The sequence below is a fragment of the Cherax quadricarinatus genome, chromosome 6, assembly GCF_038502225.1.
Source record: "Cherax quadricarinatus isolate ZL_2023a chromosome 6, ASM3850222v1, whole genome shotgun sequence".
NCBI classification, from domain to species: domain Eukaryota; kingdom Metazoa; phylum Arthropoda; class Malacostraca; order Decapoda; family Parastacidae; genus Cherax; species Cherax quadricarinatus.
This window is the reverse complement of record NC_091297.1, coordinates 43,018,043-43,043,877: the sequence shown is the minus strand read 5'-3', so window position 1 is coordinate 43,043,877 and position 25,835 is coordinate 43,018,043. Positions and strand designations below refer to the sequence as shown.

At 39.3% G+C, this 25,835-nt stretch overlaps 1 protein-coding gene across 1 annotated transcript in view; it reads right to left on the bottom strand.

Annotated features, from left to right (window-relative positions):
• eIF3a (eukaryotic translation initiation factor 3 subunit a) overlaps positions 1 to 25,835 on the bottom strand; it is a 221,254-nt gene that overhangs the window by 152,037 nt on the left and 43,382 nt on the right. Inside the window, exon 10 of the mRNA XM_070081388.1 lies at positions 10,031 to 10,216. Coding sequence (XP_069937489.1) covers positions 10,031 to 10,216 — 186 coding nt within the window. The remainder of the gene's footprint in view (positions 1 to 10,030; positions 10,217 to 25,835) is intronic.

The window sequence follows — 25,835 nt, the reverse complement described above, 5'->3', positions numbered from 1 at the left end:
GGGCCAACAGGCCTGCTGCAGTGATCCTCCTTTCTTATGTTCTTAACAGCAGAATTTGCAAAAGTGGAATTTTGTCAATTTTCCATCAAATTTTGTACTTTTTGCTTTATTACTGCCAGAAAAAGATTCTCTACCATTTCATAAGAAAAATATTTTTTTTTAAATTCTTGGACCCTGTAGACACTTCAGATTGCGGGTCTGGACCCTTAAGGGGTTAATTACACTTTCTTACTATTCTGAATAATGACACACAAAAACTGAAGATTTGCCCTATTTCTTGAATAACACAATATAAAAGGAATAATTTGTCATTACTTATTTTTTTTTTTTAACAAGTCAGCCGTCTCCCACCGAGGCAGGGTGACCCAAAAAAGAAAGAAAATCCCCAAAAAGAAAATACTTTCATCATTCAACACTTTCACCACACTCACACATTATCACTGTTTTTGCAGAGGTGCTCACAATACAACAGTTCAGAAGCATATACATATAAAGATACACAACACATCCCTCCAAACTGCCAATATCCCAAACCCCTCCTTTAAAGTGCAGGCATTGTACTTCCCATTTCCAGGACTCAAGTCCGACTATGAAAATAACCGGTTTCCCTGAATCCCTTCACTAAATATTACCCTGCTCACACTCCAACAGAGCGTCAGGTCCCAATTACCATTTGTCTCCATTTACTCCTATCTAACATGCTCACGCACGCTTGCTGGAAGTCCACACATTGCCCTTAGACAGGACATCTCCACTGCCTCCAACCTTCTCCTCGCTGCTACATTTACCACACAAGCTTCACATCCATATAAGAGTGTTGGTTCTACTATACTTTCATACATTCCCTTCTTTGCCTCCATAGGTAACTTTTTTGACTCCACGTATACCTCAACGGACCACTCACCTTTTTTCCCTCATCAATTCTATGATTAACCTCATCCTTCATAAATCCATCCGCCGACACGTCAACTCCCAAGTATCTGAAAACATTCACTTCTTCCATACTACTCCTTCCCAATTTGATATCCAATTTTTCTTTATCTAAATCATTTGATACCCTCATCATGGTTTATAGCATCCCAATAATTGAATCAGACCTAGTAAAAACTCATAAAACAAAACTGGGGGAGAGAGGTTAAGGAGAGGCCTCACAATCCACATGAACATCAGCAAAACTTGAATATTTCTGCTAATCTGAGGCCAATTTCAAGCTACTTCCAGTCTTAAAACCAACCAAAATCATCTCTATTTCAGCAGATAGTCTTCCTTTCTATGAAATGAAACTAAGAAACAGCCAATAAAACCATAAAAACCATCCCAGAAAGCACTTCAGTCGCTATTTTAAACCAAACACAAAATCGAATATTTTTGTTTTCCCCATCACGCATTACATTTACCTGGAGGGAGTTCTAGGGGTCAGTGCCCCATGTGGCCTGGTCCATGACCAGGCCTCATCAGGAACTAGGCTGTTACTGCAGGCTGCATGCAATCCAATGCATGAATTACAGCCCAGCTGGTCAGGTATTTATTTTAGGTGTCTGTCCAGCTCCCACCTGAAGACAGCTAAGGCAGCGGATTTTTTTTTTTTTAATACTGTGCATATTCACCACGAAAGACCCATTCTCTCATACCTAGGCTAAATTTTACCACTAACAGCTTATCTGAGTGAGCTGAGCTCATGATGTTAATTTATGTGATGGACCCTGGCATTAACCCTTTCAGGGTCCATCCCGTAGATCTACGGCTTTACGTTCAGGGTCCAAACCGTAGGTATACGTCAAGAGCTCAGCTCACTCTGATAAACTGTGAGTGGTACATTTGGGCCTAGATATGACAGAATACATCTATGTGGTATGTGTGCACCACATAAAACAGATCCTGCAGCACACTGTGTATAATGAGAGAAAAAAAATGAAATAATGATTTTTCAATTAAAACAGCAACTTTGCAGTGTTTTTTCGTATGTTTTTTATAGTTGTATTTGCGATTTCTTTGTCTCATTTGATAGAATGGAAGACATATTACAGAAATAGAGATGATTTTGATTGGTTTTAGCACTGGAAATGGCTTGAAACTGAGCTCAAAGTAGCAGAAATGTTAAATTTTTGCCGATATTCAAAAGTAAACAAACGACCTCACACGTCTAATACACGCCAGCTGGTGGGTCTAATATGCATTCACAAATATGGTGATGATATTTATACAATTATTACAGTATTGCATAACAGTAAATCTTCTATTTTTTGGTGTGAATAAAAATTCATTATGTGAATAAAAAATCAAAATGGAATTTATTTGTAAAGCCTCAAAATGTAACTAATGAACAGAGGAAATGTTAGTTTAGTTCCAGGAATACCTACATTGTTTATTCTGGACCCTATTTTGAAATTGGAATATTTTGAACTTTGTGTTAAATTGGCCAAATTAACAATTTCTGATCACTTTAATTTGTAATTGAAACAGTTGACTTGGTGATTTCTTGTGCTCAATCGATAGAATAGAAGTAATACTAGTGAAATAGTTAAGAATTTGGTTGACTGGAATAATGTAATTGGCCTAAAATGGGAGTCAAAGTCGACAAAATCGCCGATTCGTAAATATCCCTGACATATCAAAATTCGCAAGAGCATAATTTTCTCAATTTTCCATCAAATTTCGTACTTTTTGTTTTATTACCTTCACAAAAAGATTCTCGACCATTTCATAAGAAAAAATAATTTTTTTTTTTTTTTTTTTAAATTCTTGGACACTGGGGCACCACTTCAGATTTGGGCCTTGGACCCTATAGGGGTTAAGGACATAGTTCATGATGGACAATCCAAGAGTTTACCAAAGATAACCCAATACTACAGTCAAACATGCGACATTTCATTTCCAGGTTTCGATGAGTGTTATATACATATATAGCCAGGGATATTCCCTTCTACATTCAAAAACTTGCAATATCATAAGCATTCCTTGTCTATAAGCGCTAGAAGACCAAAAATAACAAAAATGCACAATACCGTGACTGGAATAATACACAAATAACCCGCACATAGGGGAGAGGAGCTTACCATGATGTTTCGGTCCGATTTGGACCATTTACAAAATCACGCTATATAAGCCAGCATATATATAGGCCAGCAGACAGGGACAAAACAAGAGAGGTAGTAGCAAAGGAAGTAGAGAGGTAGTGGTAGTAGTAGTAACAGTGGAGTCAACGACCAAGAAAGAGGAGCACTGCAGGAGAGCTAGGGGCCCACTAAGGGTAGGAACAAAAACACGGAGGGCCCATTACTCCTAGTGGGCCCCTAGCTCTCTTGTAGTGCTCCTCTTTCTTGGTCTTTGACTGACTCTACTATTACTACTACTGCCTCTTCCTTTCCTACTACTTCACTTGTCCCATCCTGTCCGCTGGCCTATATATACTGCCCCCTTCTCTTCTTTCTGTTAGTGTGGCTTTGTAAATAGAAGACCAAAGCAGTACGCTGAGGTCAGTGGTCAAGTGCGGTCATACCCTAAGCTCTTCGGAGTTAGCGTGGGCTGTTACCCATACCATGGCTTGTTGTAGTGCTTTAGAATCCCAGGTTCATGTGTTGAAGAAAGAGATTCTACTTCTTCAGGAGGAAAATAGGAGGCTGAAGCTTCGCATAGATGAGTTTGGGAGCGAGTGTGAGAAGGATTTAGCTGGTAAGGTAGGAATGGTCACCAGCAGTGATAGTGGCAGCCGCTTTAAGTGGCAAGTGGTTCACAGTTCAGGAAGAAGGAAGATGAGGAGAGTTAATAGAGAAGATGTGAAGGTAGGAAATCGATTCTCTGTTCTCCAAGACAAATGTACTTAAGTGGTTAGTGAGGTTGAAGGTACCACTGACTCCCCTGCTAATCAAGGTAAGAATATTTTAATAGTAGGCGATTCCCAGGTAAGATATGGACCGTGCATTTTGTAACAGACAGAAAAGTCAGACAGAGAGTGTGCCTTCCTGGAGCTGGTGTTGGCGACATAGTCAGCAGGTTGGATAATATTATGGCAGGTAATGGGAACAAGCCCATTATCTGTCTTAGTGCTGGGGGTAATGACACTGGGAAGGGCAGGAGAGAGGAGCTGCTGGATAAGTACAGGTCAGCCATAGAAGTAATGTCTAAGGGAGGAATCCCAGTCAAATGTAGCATCTTGCCTAGAAAGGGAGTTGGCAATGAATGGATGTCTAGGGCAATTGGTATAAATCGCTGGCTAGACAGGTACTGCAAAGAACTTGCAATCCCATTCATTGATAACCGAGACCTTTTCTTTGGCAAACGTGATATGTATGCAAGGGATGGAGTTCATCTCTCTGGGGATGGAGTGGTTGCATTAGCCAATTCAATTGAGAGGGTAACTGATGACATGTCTAGGAATTTAAACTGATAGATTATAGAGGTATGGGTGTTTGTGGGAAACAATCAGGCTGCAGCATTAGGGTTAGAAACAGCAGTTATTACCGGGATACCTCAGGGATATGTTTAAAAGACAATATTCAAAATAAAGTTGCTAGTAATGGCAAATCAATTGATCAACAAAGAGAGATAGTAGAGGGCAACGAGTGACAAGCTCCCTTAAAGTTTACTATACAAATAGTAGGAGTCTAAGAAATAAGATAGATGAGCTAAAATTACTTGCAAGTGTAATTAATATAGATATTATTGGGATAACAGAGACCTGGTTCAACCTGAAAGATAGAGAAATGCCTTCTGAATGCAACATACAGAGTTATAAACTATTCCACACTGATAGGGTCAACAGGAAGGGTGGTGGTGTGGCGATGTATGTCAGAGAAAATTTAAATTGTCTTAGACATGATATAAGATTAGAAACATCGAACACAGAATCGGTTTGGCTTCAGTTTCTCGAGGGTCGTGACAAATTTATTTTGGGTGTGATTTATAGGCCCCCAAACCTTGATAGGGAGTGCAGTAAGCTGTTATGGGACGAAATTCATAAGGAATCTAGGTATGAAAATGTTGTTATAATGGGAGATTTTAACTTTAGACAAATTGATTGGAACAATATGACAGGAAATCTTGAGTCTAGTGACTTTCTTGATACGGTTCAGGATTGCTTTTTAGAACAGGTTGTGACAGAACCAACTAGAGGAAACAATCTGCTTGACTTGGTTCTTGCCAACAAAGATTCACTAATTAATAATCTTGAGGTTAATGATAAGCTTGGGGAAAGTGATCACGTATCACTTAGTTTCAATATATCATGGAATTACCCAGATAACTGCAATCAAATCTCTGTCCCAGATTTTCACTTTGCCGACTTCATGGGACTGAAAAATTACTTGGGTGGGCTAAATTGGGATGTACTAACTATGGGTCAGGTAGGTGATCTTGGTTGCCAATATGACGCTTTTCAGAGCATAGTTCTAGCTGCCCAGACAACTTTTGTTCCGAGTAGGGAAATTAGATCAAACAAAAATGATCCCAAATGGATGAACAATAGATTAAAACATCTCAATGGTCAAAAGAGAGGCATATATAGGCGTATCAAAAGAGGGGATGGGCAGTTAAGAAATCAATATATTCAATTAAAGAGAGAAATAAAGAAAGGCATAAGAAAAGCAAAAAGAGATTATGAGGCTAAGGTCGCAAGGGATTCAAAGACTAACCCGAAAGGGTTCTTTCAGGTATACAGAAGTAAGATTAGGGACAAGATTGGCCCACTTAAGAATAACTCTGGTCAGATCACTGACAGTGATAAGGATATGTGTGAAATTCTAAATACCTACTTCCTCTCAGTTTTCACCCAGGAAAATACTAGCGATATTCCTGAAATAATAGATTACGTAGAACAGGATGATAAACTATGTACGATTGCAGTAACTAGTGACATGGTACTCAGACAAATAGAGAAACTAAAACCTAACAAATCCCCAGGTCCTGATGAACTGTTTGCAAGGGTGTTAAAGGAATGTAAAGAGGAACTTAGCATACCTTTGGCTAATCTTTTTAACATATCACTACAAACTGGCAAAGTGCCTGATAAGTGGAAAATGGCAAATGTAATACCTATTTACAAGGCAGGAGACAAGTCCTTGGCTTCAAACTATAGACCAATAAGCCTTACCTCCATAGTGGGAAAATTTATGGAATCAATAATTGCCGAAGCAATTCGTAGCCATCTTGACTGGCACAGATTGATTAATGATTCTCAACGAATTTACTAACTTTTTTCACTAAGGTGTTTGAGGAGGTAGATCGTGGTAATGTGTATGATATTGTGTATATGGACTTCAGTAAGGCTTTCGATAGAGTTCCACACCAGAGGCTATTGAGGAAACTTAGGGCACACGGAAGAGGAGAAATTTTTTCCTGGGTAGAGGCATGGCTGACAAATAGACAGCAGAGAGTTTGAATAAATGGGGAGAAATCAGAATGGGGGCACGTCACAAGCGGTGTTCCTCAGGGGTCAGTGTTGGGCCCATTGTTGTCCACAATTTGCATAAACGACATAGATGTGGGAATAAATAGTGACATAAGCAAATTTCCTGACGACACCTAAATTATTTTATTATTATCACACTGGCCGATTCCCACCAAGGCAGGGTGGCCCGAAAAAGAAAAACTTTCACCATCATTCACTCCATCACTGTCTTGCCAGAAGGGTGCTTTACACTACAGTTTTTAAACTGCAACATTAACACCAAAATAGGCTGTCCAATTCATTCTAATGAGGACATTAGAGCACTCCAGGATGATTTGAATAGACTGACTCAATGGTCGGAGAAGTGGCAGATGCAGTTTAATATTGACAAATGCAAAGTTCTAAATGTTGGACAGTTAAATAACCATGCCACATATAAACTAAATAATGTAGATCTTAATACTACCAGATTGGTCTAATCCAGGGGGGAGGGGGGGGACATGGACCTGCTCCACATGGGTCAGTAGGCCTGTTGCAGTGTTCCTTCTTTCTTATGTTCTTATGTATATTCAAAGTCAAGCAATGTCTGAAAATGCCTTTTCCCATGTTTGAAATATTAAAATGCCTTGAAATATCTAATCTCAAAAGAAACTAGTGCACAGTGTTAGATATTATAAACAATAATTTAATCATAGAATTGATGAGGGAAAAAAGGTGATTGGTGCGTTGAGGTATATGTGGAGTCAAAAAACGTTATCTATGGAGGCAAAGAAGGGAATGTATGAAAGTATAGTAGTACCAACACTCTTATATGGGTGTGAAGCTTGGGTGGTAAATGCAGCAGCGAGGAGATGGTTGGAGGCAGTGGAGATGTCCTGTCTAAGGGCAATGTGTGGTGTAAATATTATGCAGAAAATTCGGAGTGTGGAAATTAGGAAAAGGTGTGGAGCTAATAAAAGTATTAGTCAGGGGGGAGAAGAGGGGTTGTTGAGGTGGTTTGGTCATTTAGAGAGAATGGATCAAAGCAGAATGACATGGAAAGCATTTAAATCTATAGGGGAAGGAAGGCGGGGTAGGGGTTGTCCTTGAAAGGGTTGGAGAGAAGGGGTAAAGAAGGTTTCGTGGGCGAGGGGCTTGGACTTCCAGCAAGCGTGCGTGAGCGTGTTAGATAGGAGTGAATGGAGACGAATGGTACTTGGGACCTGACGCTCTGTTGGAGTGTGAGCAGGGTAATATTAGTGAAGGGATTCAGGGAAACCGGTTATTTTCATATAGTCGGACTTGAGTCCTGGAAATGGAAAGTACAATGCCTGCACTTTAAAGGAGGGTTTTGGGGTATTGGCAGTTTGGAGGGATATGTTGTGTATCTTTATATGTATATGCTTCTAAACTGTTGTACTCTGAGCACCTCTGCAAAAGCAGTGATAATGTGTGAGTGAGGTGAAAGTGTTGAATGATGATGAAAGTATTTTCTTTTTGGGGATTTTCTTTCTTTTTTTGGGTCACCCTGCCTCGCTGGGAGACGGCCGACTTGTTGGAAAAAAAAAAAATTTAGTCATCAATAACTTGTAAAATGTGAATATTGCTAGAACATTTATGCCACTGTTGCTGATACAAGATCAATTTTTGCCAATTTCAATGCATCATAAAATAAGTTTTCATCCGATTTTCTTCTTTCCACTTCGGAAAAAAACAGACCTTACCAAACTAAGAAATAAAATTATTTTTAAAATTTTAACCGTGCAGGATATTTTATTTCTGTGTATGCCACACCTTATGAGTTAATGCATCTTTGCATGCATGAAACCACAAACTATCTAGAAATTTGCGGTTGAGGGCCAATTCCATTATTTATAGCAAAGATTAGATGCATCTGCAATTGTTGCCAGCAGGAACGTGCATGACACCCAAGTATCTTCCCACAAACATTTATATGCTTGGACCTGCAGTAACATAAGGGAGAAAACAAAAGTAAAACTCAGCTGTTTAATTAGCAAGAGAACTGCCCAGAAGCTTTTAGATCTGTTCACATTTCACTGTATAATATGTACTTAACCCTTTTACTGTCCAGACTCCAGATCTGAAACTTGTCTTCTGAAATGGTGGAAAATCTTTTTCTGAAGGTAATTAAAGTAATTATAGCCGTACTTGTCCTGGAAATGGGAAGTACAATGCCTGCACTCTAAAGGAGGGGTTTGGGGATATTAGCAGTTTGGAGGGATATGTTGTGTATCTTTATACGTATATGCTTCTAAACTGTTGTGTTCTGAGCACCTCTGCAAAAATGATGATTATGTGTGAGTGAGGTGAAAGTGTTGAATGATGATGAAAGTATTTTCTTTTTGGGGATTTTCTTTCTCTTTGGGTCACCCTGCCTCGGTGGGAGATGGCCGACTTGTTGAGGAAAAAAAAAAAAAAAAAAGTATGAAATCTGATGGAAAATTGATGAAATTAAGCTTTCACGAATTTTGCTGTCAGCTGTATTTACGCATCGGAGATTTTGCCAACTTTGAGTCCTATTTTATGCCAATTACATAGTTCCAGTTGACCAAATTCTTAGCTATTTCGCTAGTATGTCTTCCATTTTATCGCCTGAGCACAAGAAATTTCCCAAAGAACTATTTCAATTACCCAATGAAGTGACAAGAAATTGGTAATTTGGCCAATTTTACACAAATTTCAAAACAGGGTCCAGAATAAATAAAACAGGCATTCCTGGCACTAAAATAACATTGCCTTTGTTCATTAATTATGTTTCCATTTTTATTTTTTCTTAAAAAAATACAAGACTTACAGTTACGTAATACTGTAATAATTGTATAAATAATATCAGCACATTCGTGAACGCATATCAGACCCACCAAATGACGTGCACTGGACCCGTGATGTGTTTATCCTTGAACATAGGCAAACACTGAACATTTCTGCTAAATTGAGCTCAATTTCAAGCTATTTTCAGTCCCAAACCAATCAATATCATCTCTATCTGTAATATATCTTCTATTCTATCAAATAAGACCAAGAAACCCAAGAATATGACCATAAAAGCCACACAAAAATAGTACACTGCAACGTGACCGTTTTAAACCAAAAACACTGTCGCCGTTTTTTTTTATGCACTTTTATATGGTGCACACTTACAGTGTCGACCCTTTCTCTCATACCTAGGCCCAAATTTACTGCTCACAGCTTACCTGAGCGAGCTGAGCTCATTACGTAGTACTACAGCACAGTCAGCAAAAGGGTTAAACTAAATGACACAAAAATTTCATATTTAGAAACATTCAAATGTGAACTTACACTTTACTTGAAATAATTATTTATTAATACTTTAGCATTCTGCACCCCACCAGGAAACAGCAGTGCAAACAACACCAATGAACATTGTTAAACTTGTCATTAACAGTTGCAATTTTTTGGCCATTCTGCTCCACCGATAACTTTAATACAATCTTAAAATTACAATAATGCAAAGGTTTTCTATTGTTTCATTGTTTCACATCTGTTTATAAAGTATATCTATACACAATAAGATCCTCATACTCCTTTTAATCAAAATTCTAAGGCATCATATTTTCTGAATATTTTTCTAGACATACAACCAATTTTTAAGGTACTTTATGGTTAAATGCTCACACATCTTACCTTTTTATTGTCTGGAACAATAAGGTCAAGACATGACTGCAGAGCAGAACCCATCTGCACCAGCTGACAACGAATCATTTCAGAAGGTAAAGACTGAAGCATTGGACCTTCTGGTAAATCTTCACGCTGAGATTCGCTCAAATCTGCTCCAAAATGGATGCACTCACTGCGGTGATCAACACGAATCTGCAAATAAAAATCAAATTGGTGAAAAGGCTTCACGTATGGTATGTATTTATACTTTATACGATATTCACCGCTAGATATTAATGTTCACTCTATGGGTATTGCATGTTTTTTAAATTATTTACGCCATCACCCGAGCAAAAAATTTAGTACTCACAATCTAAACAAGCATTTATGAAAAATTAACGAATATTTAAAATTTCAACATAGTACACCCAACATCCAACTTACGACCTGCTCGACATACGACCATTCATTCGACTTACAACCGTGCTTTCTATGCCAAATTTCTGGGAAATGAACAAGTGTTTGTGTTGTACACAGTGTTTATCCTAAACCTTACAGTATAAAATACAGTACTAACAGCAAAAAAAGTAAAGTAAAAAATGAAATACTGAAATAAAACAATAAAATAAAGTCATTACAAAAATGTGATATTGTTATTCAGTAGTGTTCAACTTGCGTCCATTTCGACTTACGACCGGTTTATCGGAACCGAACTTCATCGTAAGTTGGATGGTACCTGTACACTATGATGCCATTGCTAAATACCCAACGATTTCCCATTTAGACATAATTAAAAACTTTTTGCTTATTTTTCAAGTTTACGTATGAATAATTAAAATAGGGAGGAGGAAGTTCGGGTGAGATATAAACGACTACTGGCAGAAAGGTGGGCTAGTGCAAAGATGAGTAGTGGGGAGGTTGAAGAGGGTTGGAATAGTTTTAAAAATGCAGTATTAGAATGTGGGGCAGAAGTTTGTGGTTATAGGAGGGTGGGAGCAGGAGGAAAGAGGACTGATTGGTGGAATGATGAAGTAAAGGGTGTGATAAAAGAGAAAAAGGTAGCTTATGAGAGGTTTTTACAAAGCAGAAGTGTTATAAGAAGAGCAGAGTATATGGAGAGTAAAAGAAAGGTAAAGAGAGTGGTGAGAGAGTGCAAAAGGAGAGCAGATGATAGAGTGGGAGAGGCACTGTCAAGAAATTTTAATGAAAATAAGAAAAAATTTTGGAGTGAGTTAAACAAGTTAAGAAAGCCTAGGGAAAGTATGGATTTGTCAGTTAAAAACAGAGTAGGGGAGTTAGTAGATGGGGAGATGGAGGTATTAGGTAGATGGCGAGAATATTTTGAGGAACTTTTAAATGTTAAGGAAGAAACAGAGGCAGTAATTTCATGCACTGGTCAGGGAGGTATACCATCTTTTAGGAGTGAAGAAGAGCAGAATGTAAGTGTGGGGGAGGTACATGAGGCATTACGTAAAATGAAAGGGGGTAAAGCAGCTGGAACTGATGGGATCATGACAGAAATGTTAAAAGCAGGGGGGGATATAGTGTTGGAGTGGTTGGTACTTTTGTTTAATAAATGTATGAAAGAGGGGAAGGTACCTAGGGATTGGCGGAGAGCATGTATAGTCCCTTTATATAAAGGGAAAGGGGACAAAAGAGACTGTAAAAATTATAGAGGAATAAGTTTACTGAGTATACCAGGAAAAGTATACGGTAGGGTTATAATTGAAAGAATTAGAGGTAAGACACAATGTAGGATTGCAGATGAGCAAGGAGGTTTCAGAGTGGGTAGGGGATGTGTAGATCAAGTGTTTACATTGAAGCATGTATGTGAACAGTATTTAGGTAAAGGTAGGGAAGTTTTTATTGCATTTATGGATTTAGAAAAAGCATAGAGGAGCAATGTGGCAGATGTTGCAAGCATATGGAATAGGTGGTAAGTTATTAAATGCTGTAAAGAGGATAGTGAGGCTCAGGTTAGGGTGTGTAGAAGAGAGGGAGACTACTTCCCGGTAAAAGTAGGTCTTAGACAGGGATGTGTAATGTCACCATGGTTGTTTAATATATTTATAGATGGGGTTGCAAAGGAAGTAAATGCTAGGGTGTTCGGGAGAGAGGTGGGATTAAATTTTGGGGAATCAAATTCAAAACGGGAATTGACAGTTACTTTTTGCTGATGATACTGTGCTTATGGGAGATTCTACAGAAAAATTGCAAAGGTTAGTGGATGAGTTTGGGAATGTATATAAAGGTAGAAAGTTGAAAGTGAACATAGAAAAGAGTAAAGTGATGAGGGTGTCAAATGATTTAAATAAAGAAAAATTAGATATCAAATTGGGGAGGAGGAGTATGGAAGAAGTGAATGTTTTCAGATACTTGGGAGTTGACATGTCGGCGGATGGATTTATGAAGGATGAGGTTAATCATAGAATTGATGAGGGAAAAAAGGTGAGTGGTGCGTTGAGGTATATGTGGAGTCAAAAAACGTTATCTATGGAGGCAAAGAAGGGAATGTATGAAAGTATAGTAGTACCAACACTCTTATATGGGTGTGAAGCTTGGGTGGTAAATGCAGCAGCGAGGAGACGGTTGGAGGCAGTGGAGATGTCCTGTTTAAGGGCAATGTGTGGTGTAAATATTATGCAGAAAATTCGGAGTGTGGAAATTAGGAAAAGGTGTGGAGTTAATAAAAGTATTAGTCAGAGGGCAGAAGAGGGGTTGTTGAGGTGGTTTGGTCATTTAGAGAGAATGGATCAAAGTAGAATGACATGGAAAGCATATAAATCTATAGGGGAAGGAAGGCGGTGTAGGGGTCGTCCTCGAAAGGGTTGGAGAGAGGAGGTTTTTTGGGCAAGGGGCTTGGACTTCCAGCAAGCATGCGTGAGCGTGTTAGATAGGAGTGAATGGAGACGAATGGTACTTGGGACCTGACGATCTGTTGGAGTGTGAGCAGGGTAATATTTAGTGAAGGGATTCAGGGAAACCGGTTATTTTCATATAGTCGGACTTGAGTCCTGGAAATGGGAAGTACAATGCCTGCACTTTAAAGGAGGGGTTTGGGATATTGGCAGTTTGGAGGGATATGTTGTGTATCTTTGTGTGTGTATGCTTCTAAACTGTTGTATTCTGAGCACCTCTGCAAAAACAGTGATAATGTGCGAGTGTGGTGAAAGTGTTGAATGATGATGAAAGTATTTTCTTTTTGGGGATTTTCTTTCTTTTTGGGTCACCCTGCCTCGGTGGGAGACGGCCGACTTGTTGAAAAAAAAAAAAAAAAAAGTTAGTCTACAGAGCAAAATACTAAACTGAAAATTTTTTGTCCTAAATTACCTTTTGCAAATATTTCTAAAATGATAATGCTTACACAAAATGCTATAATGGACTTGTAATTACTACTAAGACATTATTATTATAATCACGGATAAGCAGTAAACTCTTCCAAGGTCATCAAGTGCCTCGGAAATGGCAATTTAGTTATCAGATTAACCCTTTAACTGTCCAAATGTAGATCTATGTTTTTAACCCTTTCAGGGTCCATGCCGTAGTTCTACGGCTTTGAGTTGAGGGTCCAAACCGTAGACCTACGCCATGAGCTTAGCTCACTCTGATAAGCTGTGAGTAGTAAATTTGGGCCTAGATATGAGAGAATACATCTATGTGGTATGTGTATACTACATAAAACAAATCCTGAAGCACACAGTGCATAATGAAAAAAAAAAACGAGACCATAATTTTCGATTAACACAGCGACTTTGAGGTGTTTTTTCGTATGTTTTTTTTATAGTTGTATTTGCAATTTCTTGATCTCATTCGATAGAATGGAAGATATATTACAGAAATAGAGATGATTTAAATTGGCTTTAGTACTGGAAATGGCTGAAACTGAGCTCACAGTATCGGAAATGCTAAATTTTTGCCGATGTTCATGAGTAAACAAATGACCTCACACGTCTAGTACATGCCAGCTGGTGGGTCTAATACACGCTCACAAATGTGGTGATATTATTTATACAATTATTACAATATTGCATAAAAGTAAACCTTCTATTTTTTGGTTTGAATAACAATTCATTATGTGAATAAAAAAAATCAAAATGGAATTCATCTGTAAAGCCTGAAAACATAAATAATGAACAGAGGAAATGTAAGTTTAGTGCCAGGAATGCCTGCATTGTTTATTCTGGACCCTATTTTGAAATTGGAATATTCTGAACTTTGTGTTAAACTGGCCAAATCACCAATTTCCTATCACTATTTTGTAGTTGAAACAGATGACTTGGCGATTTCTTGTTCTCAAATGATAGAATAGAAGTAATACTAGTGAAATAGCTAAGACTTTGGTCGACTGGAATAATGTAATTGGCCTAAAATGGGAGTCAAATTTGGCAAAATCGCCGATGCGTAAATATCACTGACACGTTGTTACGCGCCCCTACTTCACTCCATTATATACAAAAATAAAAGGCCTGGTTAAAATAAGTTCTGTAATAATATATCGCGAACCACTTTATTACTAGCTAGATAAAGCAGGTTCGACTATATATTATTATCGGGTACGGTATGAATCATCAACAGTACTCTCATTGTATTATATTATATCTTTCCCCATGATTATTATAATTCTTCTTTCTTTCAACACACCGGCCGTATCCCACCGAGGTGGGGTGGCCCAAAAGGAAAAACGAAAATTTCTCCTTTTACATTTAGTAATATATACAGGAGAAGAGGTTACTAGCCCCTTGCTCCCGGCATTTTAGTCGCCTCTTACAACACGCATGGCTTACGGAGGAAGAATTCTGTTCCACTTCCCCATGGAGATAAGAGGAAATAAACAAGAATAAGAACTAGAAAGAAAATAGAAGAAAACCCAGAGGGGTGTGTATATATGTGCTTGTACATGTATGTGTAGTGTGACCTAAGTGTAAGTAGAAGTAGCAAGACGTGCCTGAAATCTTGCATGTTCATGAGACAGAAAAAAGGACACCAGCAATCCTACCATAATGTAAAACAATTACAGGCTTTCGTTTTACACTCACTTGGCAGGATTGTAGTACCTCCCTGGGCGGTTGCTGTCTACCAACCTACTACCTATATTATTATAATTATAATATTATATTATTATTAGGTTAGGTATTACAAATGTGTAACCACTACTGTAGTGACCAATTGGTGGTTCTAGAATTGACGCCACGCGTCGCCTTCTGGCCGAGCTGAAGTCATACTATGAAGTAGTTGAGTGAGTCAGTCAGCTCCTAGCTCTGACTCGGTACGGGTCTTCAACCCAAAGCTCCTAGCTTAAACTAAAACTTTATACCAAGTCTATTGTCTTGCCTTTGCCATTAGTTTCCTGAAGTCTGGTAATTCATGTCACTTATGAAAGATAACTATTTCGTTACCCTAGACCTTTCTAAAAAGAGTTAAATGGCGAGATTAGTAGGTTATTAATTGAAATTATTGTATCATACTCTGTTAATGAGAATTTGAACGTAAGATTGGGTTCCTTGCTGTACAGTATTTCATTTATAATTGCTTGTGGTTATTTTAATTCACTAACCAAATACCAATGAAGCTAAACGATTGGTAATAAAATAAAACTAACAAAAAATTGGAGTTATTTGTGCCCCTATTGTTACGGTGAAGATTAAGTCATAACAAATGGGTTGTCTGTCCGGGAGCTACTTACCCTGAAGTACATATTTGTTTTGCATTAAAATTAAGCTCCCTTGCGAGAATTAAGAAAATGGATCCAGAAATTAAGTCATTATTAGATGAATTAACAGAGGCTACTCTTGACACTTTAAAATTACAGATGTGTTGGCAAATAGCTAGACAGTTAGATATACCTTATAATAGATACCATAGCGCTGAGACTCTTAGGTCCCTAATTAAGGATAGATTATTTCCGAAATCCCAAGCAGAAGGGAGTTCCGGAAGAAAGAGACGTGAAGAGCACTGTAACCGGGTTTGACTTACATAAAGCAGCTCTGATGGTACCTAAGTTTAACGAAACAGACTTAGGTGAATTCTTTGAAATTTTTGAGAATCAGGCACGTTCAATGGGCTGGCCCAAAGACAAATGGGCCACATTGCTGCACACGTCTCTATATGGAAAGGCGCAGTCTTGTGTCGCCTCCTTACCATATGAGTTTTATGTCCAGTACGACGTAATAAAGAGAACTATTTTAGAAGCATATGACATGCTCCCTATTAGTTACCAAATAGCTTTTCGTTCCATGAAACGGCAAACAGGACAAACTTATTTAGATTTTGCCCGAGGGAAAGCAGTGGCATTTGAACGTTGGTGTCGAGCTTCTCGGGTCACGACTTTAAAAGATCTATCACAATTAATGTTACTAGAAGATTTGTATGCAAATTTTCCAGAGGGAGTTCGCCAGTATCTTGTTGGCCATCCGCAAACGACGTTGTTAGAGACTGCCGCGCTGGCAGACAACTTTGAGATTTCCCAGAGGTTGGTACAATCTGAAAGCAGCCAGGTTATCAAGCCAGCAACGAGACCCGAACCTGCGAAGCCTTTCGGTAAGCGACCTACCCAACCCGTTCACTCCCGTGTAACAAGTAAACCCGAAGTAAAACACCAAATTCAATCGAGCCCATCCTATAGACCAGATAGGTCATGGGAAAAAATTAAATGTTCATACTGTTCGAAGCTGGGACATTTCAAATCACAATGCTTTAAGCGTGATAGGGACCAGGGAAGGAGTCCATCATATAGATTGCCCACACAAATAATATCCTCTACGACTCATCCAAGGAAGTCCGAGCCAAGAGTAGACGCTCTGTCCCAAGGAAAACTAACAGATCCTCCTAGTTGACTAAGCAGAATATGGGTATCATCGTCAAACTTGTCAAGGGCTATGAGTCCTTACTTTTCCAAAAGCAAAGGAGGAATTACCGATAGCCAGTTGTTGCAAGTAAATTCCTTTAGGGATACGGGGTCCTACTTAACATTATTAAGAGAAGGACTGTTATCATTCCCCGCCAGATCATATACGGGTTTCGACGCTCTGTTGGAAGCTTATGGTGGCTCCACTACGCAAGTACCCCTGTACAAGTTATATGTTGAAACTCCTATTTTTACAGGCTGGACGTCAATCGGAGTGTCTCCAACTAACTTCCCCATAAAAGACGTAGACCTATTGATTGGGAACGACTTAGCGGAAGAAGGAATATGGAAAGAGCCCATAGTTATGGAAAATCCAACCGAGGAAAATTACGTCATCGAAGCCCGACGAACGGAACCTACCCTCTTTCCTCTGAGCATAGTAACCCGGGCAATGACCAAACAGTCGCGTTCTCCGTTGGTATCAGAGGAAGTCATGGACGACGTCGACGTAGGAGTAGGAGACATATTCAACGAAAGTTCCTAAGTTGGTGGTTTCCGAAATAGATTTATTCTCGAAGGAGGATCTAGTAAGAGAACTCTAAATAGACCCCTCCTTAAGTGACATCAGGAAGCTTGCTGTGTCGGGAGAAGAAGCCCTTAAAGGTGACAGCTCTTACTATTGGGAGAAGGACTTACTGAAAAAGAAACTAGGATCTCTTAAAAGTGATCATCTAGTGGTCTTGCCTACCCCGTTTAGAAATTTAGCATGTAAGTTTGCTCATGACAGTCCTCAAGGTGGACATCTGGGACAAAAGAAGACTTTTAGAAAAATTGCTAAGCACTTCACATGGCCAAAAATGAAGGAAGAAGTGGAACGGTATGTAAGAAGCTGTTCCGTGTGTCAACTAGTAGGCAAACCTGCACATAATCCACCACCTGCGCCATTGAACCCTATACAAGTAAGAGGCAAACCCTTTTCACGTCTGGTGATCGACTGTGTCGGCCCGCTACCCAAGACTTGGCAGGGCAACCAGTTCCTGTTCACTATCATGGACACCGTCACCAGGTACCCGGAAGCAGTTCCTCTCAGGAGGATTAATGCCCGCCTAATAGTGAGAGCACTGATTAAGTTCTTCTCTCACTTCGGATTTCCAAGAGAAGTTCAATCGGATCAAGGGTCGAATTTTAATTCAAAATTTTTCCGTGAAGCCTTGGCTCAGTTAGGGGTCAAGACGGTTTACGCGACGGCCTATCGACCCCAATCACAAGGCGTGGTGGAAAGGTTCCATCAAACTTTGAAGATTATGATGAGGTCCTATTGTTTACAGTATTCCAAAGATTGGGATGAAGGTATTCCACTTCTCTTGTTTGCCCTAAGAGAAAGCGAACAAGACAACTTGAAGTTTTCGCCATTTGAGTTAATATATGGGCATCAAATTAGAGGACCAGTACAGGTTCTCAAAGAAGCTTGGACCGGGGAAGAAACGCCGACTTTTAGGAGCTCTCCTACCTATATGAAAGAACGCCTGAGCCTAGCTAGAGAATTGGCCGCCGAAAACTTACGACAAGCACAGAGTAAGATGAAGGAGGAATACGATCGTCGAACTAAACTTCGTCCATTTGAACCAAAAGATCAAGTTCTGGTTCAACGTTTTCATCAGGGACATACTCTACAGCCCAAATTTGAAGGTCCTTTAGAAATCGTGAAGCGCCTAAGTGACGTGAACTACTTGGTAAGGACGCCGAAGAAGAACTCACAACGGACGTATCACGTTAACCAACTTAAACCCTATTCAGGAATCGTTTCACCAGTTTCTACTATAACTCCTCTGAACCAAGAACGGGTTCCAGTAAGTTCGGATGAAATGATAGGAATACCAGTTCTTCTGAACAATTCGACAGCCTTAACCCTTTGAGGGTCGACAGGCCCTCTCCGAAACTCGTTCTCAGGGTCGGCCAAATTTAAAAAAAAAAAAAAATTATTTTTTCTTATGAAAAGATAGAGAATCTTTTCCCGATCATAAAGACACCAAAAGTTTGAAATTTGATAGAAAACTTACGGAATTATGCTCTCGCAAAGTTAGCGGTCTCGGCGATGTTTACGCATCGGCGATTTTGCCCACTTTGAGCCCCATTTTCGGCCAATTTCACTGTACTAGTCGACAAAAAACATGAATATTTCGCTAGAACTCCATTTTTTCTATCGAATGGGTGCAAGAAACCACTCATTTATGAAATTCAACTATCCAGTACAGTGGTCAGAATTTAGCAATTTTGCCAATTTCAAAAGATGCCAATTTCCGAATAGGGTCCAGAATAAACAAGAAAGACATTCCTGGCACTAAAATGACATTTCCTCTAGTCATTATTCACGTCTCAAGGCCCCTCTTATATTCTTTTGCTTTCCACTTTGAATTTTTATTTTCACAAAAAATATAAGATTTACTGTTATGCAGACTACTGCATTAGTGTAAAAAATGGTATAAATATTATTGGTGCACTTGTGAAAGAATATTAGACTCACCAGTTGACGTGTATTGCACGCTTGGCACGATTTGTTTACTTTTGAAGTTTGGTAAAAATCGAACATTTCTGCTACTTTGAGCTCAATTTCAAGGCACCTTTCTTTGTAAAACCAGTCAAAATCATCTCTATTTCTGTAATATGTCTTCCATTCTATAAAATGAGACCAAGAAAACTAGAATACAACAATAAATACCATACGAAAATACACTGCAAAGTCACTGATTTATTAAAAAAAAATGGTCAAAGTTTTTTTTTTCTCATTATGCACTGTGTGCTGCAGGATTTTTTTTAGACTGTGCACACTGACCACAAAGACCCATTCTTTCATATGAAGGCCTACCAGCTTTCTCCCACTAGATTTGAGGCCGCTAGAATTTATGAGTACTAGTACGTCAAAAACCCCTACGCGTAAGACGTACTAGTACGACGAAAACCCTCAAAGGGTTAAAGAATTTAAATTCTCTACTGATAAATCTGGAAGTGGACAAAGGACACGAAATAAAATCCCTGATTAAGGCAAATCTCCACCTATTCAACGACGTCCCAAAACCGTGTACGTTGGGTGTGCACGATGTTACTCTCAGAGAACCTACTCCAATCAAGCAATCTCCCTACAGAGTGAGTCCCAAGAAACAAGATGAGCTAGAGGCAGAGGTGAACTTCTTACTCTCACACAGGTTGATAAAACCAAGTAACAGTCCTTGGGCATCCCCGTGCATTCTAGTCCCCAAACCAGATGGGACCTCCCGTATGTGCACGGATTTTAGAAAAGTCAATGCTGTAACAGTACCTGATGGGTTTCCAATACCCAGAATTGACGACTTAATAGACAAGGTCTCCAGAGCTAAGTATATCAGTAAATTGGACTTGTTAAGAGGGTATTACCAAGTCCCGTTGTCACCAAGAGCTCAAGAGATATCGGCTTTTACGATACCTGGTGGCCTATACAAGTATTGCGTTATGCCCTTCGGCTTCTGTAACGCGGCTTCTACGTTCCAGCGTATTACGAACATACTTACGGGCGGATTGGATGGAGTAGAAGCTTACTTAGACGACTTAGTCGTATACAGCGACAGTTGGCCCCAACACCTTAAACAGCTTAAAGCCTTGTTTGACGCCTTAAGTAAACATAATTTTACAGTGAATTTGTCCAAGTGTGAGTTTGGCCTGACGAAAATTAAATACTTAGGATTTCGGATTGGACAAGGTGAAGTCGCTCCTCTGAACGCCAAAGTAAAGGGCCTCTTAGAATTTCCTACCCCTAAGGATAGGAAAAGCGTATCAAGATTTTTAGGAGTTGCCGGTTACTACCGTCGGTTCTGTCCGAATTTTGCACAGGTAGCTTTTCCCCTAACTGAATTAACAAGTCCAAAAACAAAGTTTTCATGGACCCAGGACTGTGAAATTGCTTTTAATCGTTTAAAAAGATTACTATCCTCTTCCCCCGTATTTCTAAGTCCTGATTTTAATAAACCATTCCACTTACAAATAGATGCCAGTGCATATGCTTTGGGAGCCGCATTGTTACAGAAGGCTCCAAATTCTGACCTATTACAACCTGTTTCTTATTTTTCTTCTAAGTTAAAGAAACACCAAATTAATTATTCAACTATAGAAAAAGAAGCCTTAGCTCTCGTTATATGCCTAGAGAATTTTGATGTATATTTAGGATCTTCTACCCATCAGATATCGGTGTACTCCGATCACAATCCTTTGACCTTCATAAATACTATGAAATCGAAGAATGCGAGAATACTTCATTGGGCTTTGAGAATTCAACCCTTCTCTATCTCTATTTCCCATATAAAAGGAAAACAATCTCATTGCTGATGCCCTCTCTAGGCCTTGAAATTTTTATTAATATACCTTTATTTTAACAGTATGAGTCGGTACTTTTATGACCATCTATGTTGTGGAGAAAGCTGGAGATGATGTAAGACTGCTGTCTATGTTACAACCTCTGCTACTACGACAGATGCTACCCACCACAGAGAGTACAAGTCAATGGCGACCGTCAGTCGCGAGGGGGGAGGTGTTACGCGCCCCTACTTCACTCCATTATATACAAAAATAAAAGGCCTGGTTAAAATAAGTTCTGTAATAATATATCACGAACCACTTTATTACTAGCTAGATAAAGCAGGTTCGACTATATACAGTGGACCCCCGCATAATGATTACCTCCGAATGCGACCAATTATGTAAGTGTATTTATGTAAGTGCGTTTGTACGTGTATGTTTGGGGGTCTGAAATGGACTAATCTACTTCACAATATTCCTTATGGGAATAAATTCGGTCAGTACTGGCACCTGAACATACTTATGGAGTGAAAAAATATCGTTAACCGGGGGTCCACTGTATTATTATCGGGTACGGTATGAATTATCAACAGTACTCTCATTGTATTATATTGTATTATATTATATCTTTCCCCATGATTATTATAATTATAATATTATATTATATTATTATTAGGTTAGGTATTACGAATGTGTAACCACTACTGTAGTGACCAATTGGTGGTTCTAGAATTGACGCCACGCGTCGCCTTCTGGCCGAGCTGAAGTCATACTATGAAGTAGTTGAGTGAGTCAGTCAGCTCCTAGCTCTGACTCGGTACGGGTCTTCAACCCAAAGCTCCTAGCTTAAACTAAAACTTTATACCAAGTCTATTGTCTTGCCTTTGCCATTAGTTTCCTGAAGTCTGGTAATTCATGTCACTTATGAAAGATAACTATTTCGTTACCCTAGACCTTTCTAAAAAGAGTTAAATGGTGAGATTAGTAGGTTATTAATTGAAATTATTGTATCATACTCTGTTAATGAGAATTTGAACGTAAGATTGGGTTTCTTGCTGTATAGTATTTCATTTATAATTGCTTGTGGTTATTTTAATTCACTAACCAAATACCAATGAAGCTAAACGATTGGTAATAAAATAAAACTAACAAAAAATTGGAGTTATTTGTGCCCCTATTGTTACGGTGAAGATTAAGTCGTAACACACGTCAAAATTCGCGAGAGCATAATTTCGTCAATTTTCTATCAAATTTTGTACTTTTTGTTTTATTGCCTTCAGAAAAAGATTCTCTACTATTTCATAAGAAAAAATAACATTATTATTTTTTGAAAATTCTTGGACTGGTGCACACTTTGAAATTTGGCCTCTAGACCCTGAAAGGGTTAAAACAAAGATGGCCATTTTCTGTGCAATAAGACCCCCCCAATTGGGAGCCAGTATTTATCGAGAAATAAGGTGGCAAAGCTGGCACTGGATGGTCATTGGACGGCAACATGGAGTCCTACCCCTTGTAGAAATGTTGCCGATTTAACCTTTTCTCTCTCTTTTTTTTTTTTTTAATTCACACATTTTTTTTTTTAACACGTTGATCGTTTCCCACGGAAACAGGGTGACCCAAAAATAAAGAAAGAACTTCCACCATCATTCATTACTTTCACCATCACTCTTACATAATCAGTCTTTGCAGAGGCATTCTATATATGTCAGATTAGATATCCTTCCAAACTGCTAATATCCCAAACCCCTCCTTTAACCCTTTCAGGGTCCGTCCCGTAGATCTACGGCTTTACGGTGAGTGTCCAAACCATAGATCTACGCCATGAGCTCAGCTCACTCGGATAAACTGTGAGTGGTACATTTGGGCCTAGATATGACAGAATACATCTATGTGGTATGTGTGCACCACATAAAACAGATCCTGCAGCACGCTGTGTATAATGAGAAAAAAACTGAAATCATGATTTTTCGATTAAAACAGCAACTTTGCAGTGTTTTTTCGTATGTTTTTTATAGTTGTATTTGCGATTTCTTGGTCTCATTTGATAGAATGGAAGACATTACAGAAATAGAGATGATTTTGATTGGTTTTAGCACTGGAAATGGCTTCAAACTGAGCTCAAAGTAGCGGAAATGTTAAATTTTTGCCGATATTCAAGAGTAAACAAACGACCTCACACGTCTAATACACGTCAGCTGGTGGGTCTAATATACATTCACAAATATGGTGATGATATTTATACAATTATTACAGTATTGCATAACAGTAAATCTTCTATTTTTTGGTGTGAATAAAAATTCATTATGTGAATAAAAAATCAAAATGGAATTTATTTGTAAAGCCTCAAAACATAACTAATGAACAGAGGAAATGTTAGTTTAGTGCCAGGAATGCCTACATTGTTTATTCTGGACCATATTTTGAAATTGGAATATTTTGAACTTTGTGTTAAATTGGCCAAATTAACAATTTCCGATCACTTTATTTTGTAGTTGAAACAGTTGACTTGGCGATTTCTTGTGCTCAATCGATAGAATAGAAGTAATACTAGTGAAATAGCTAAGAATTTGGTTGATTGGAATAATGTAATTGGCCTAAAATGGGAGTCAAAGTCAGCAAAATCGCAGATTCGTAAATATCACTGACACATCAAAATTCGCAAGAGCATAATTTCGTCAATTTTCCACCAAATTTCGTACTTTTTGTTTTATTACCTTCACAAAAAGATTCTCTACGATTTCATAAGAAAAAATAATTTTTTTTTTTTTAAATTCTTGGACACTGGTGCGTGACTCCAGATTTGGGCCTTGGACCCTGAAAGGGTTAAAATGCAGGCATTGTACTACCCATTTCCAGGACTCAAGTCCAGCTAACCAGTTTCCCTGAATCCCTTCGCAAAATATTACCCTGCTCACACTGCAACAGCTCATCAGGTCCCGAAAACCATTTGTCTCCATTCATTCCTGACACACTCAGGAGCTTTTGCTGCAAGTCCAAGCTCCTCATCCACAAAACCTCCTTTACCCCCTCCCTCCAACTTTTTCAGGAATGCCCCCTACCCCTCCTTCCTTTCCTTACAGATTTACACACTCTCCAAGTCATTCTACTTTGTTCCATTCTCTCAATGACCAAACTACCTCAACAGCCCCTCTTCAACCCTGACTAATACTTTTAATAACTCCACACCTCCTAATTTCCACACTACAAAATCTCTGCATAATAATTACAACACACATTGCCCTTAGACAGGACATCTCCACTGTCTTCAGCTGCCTCTTCGCTGCAGCAATTACAACCCATGCTTCACACCCATATAAGAGTGTTGGTACCACTATACTCTCGTACATTCCCTTCTTTGCCTCCACGGGTAACATTTTTTTTTGGTCTCCACAGATACCTCAATGCACCACTCACCTCTTTACCATCATCAATTCTCTGCTTAACCTCATCCTCCATAAACTCATCTTCTGACAAGTCAACTCCCAAATATCTGAAAATATTCACTTCTTCCATACTTCCTCCCTTCAATGTGATATGTAGTTTTTAAGTTCTAATAATTACAATTCACAGCAGATCTTGTGACCACATAGCCAATCTTTGTTATGCAAATATTAATTATAGATATAGTAATGAAACAGTCACAAACACATTGACATGTGAACATACTACTGTCTAGAAATATATACAAAATATTTATAGGTCCCAGCAATGTTTTCGTAAGTGCTGGAGTATATGAAACTTCTTGAAGCAGTGTCAAAGAGTGGCACTCTAAATTGCTGACGAAGTAACTTAACCCTTTGACTCTTTCGGTCGTATGTATGTATACGTTTATACATGTGTGTGTGTGTGTGTACTCACCTAGTTGAGGTTGCGGGGGTCGAGTCCGAGCTCCTGGCCCCGCCTCTTCACTGATCGCTACTAGGTCACTCTCCCTGAGCCGTGAGCTTTATCATACCTCTGCTTAAAGCTATGTATGGATCCTGCCTCCACTACATCGCTTCCCAAACTATTCCACTTACTGACTACTCTGTGGCTGAAGAAATACTTCCTAACATCCCTGTGATTCATCTGTGTCTTCAGCTTCCAACTGTGTCCCCTTGTTACTGTGTCCAATCTCTGGAACATCCTGTCTTTGTCCACCTTGTGTGTGAGTGTGTGTGTGTGTGTGTGTGTGTGTGTGTGTGTGTGTGTGTGTGTGTGTGTGTGTGTGTGTGTGTGTGTGTATGTGGGGTGTGTATGTGGGGTGTGTGTGTGGGGTGTGTGTGTGGGGTGTGTGTGTGGGGTGTGTGTGTGGGGTGTGTGTGTGGGGTGTGTGTGGGGTGCATGTGGGATGTGTGTGGGGTGTGTGTGTGGGGTGTGTGTGTGGGGTGTGTGTGTGGGGTGTGTGTGTGGGGTGTGTGTGTGGGGTGTGTGTGTGGGGTGTGTGTGTGGGGTGTGTGGGGTGTGTGTGTGGGGTGTGTGGGGTGTGTGTGTGGGGTGTGTGTGTGTGGGGTGTGTGTGTGGGGTGTGTGTGTGGGGTGTGTGTGTGGGGTGTGTGTGTGGGGTGTGTGTGTGGGGTGTGTGTGTGGGGTGTGTGTGGGGTGTGTGTGGGGTGTGTGTGTGGGGTGTGTGTGTGGGGTGTGTGTGTGGGGTGTGTGTGGTGTGTGTGTGGAGTGTGTGTGT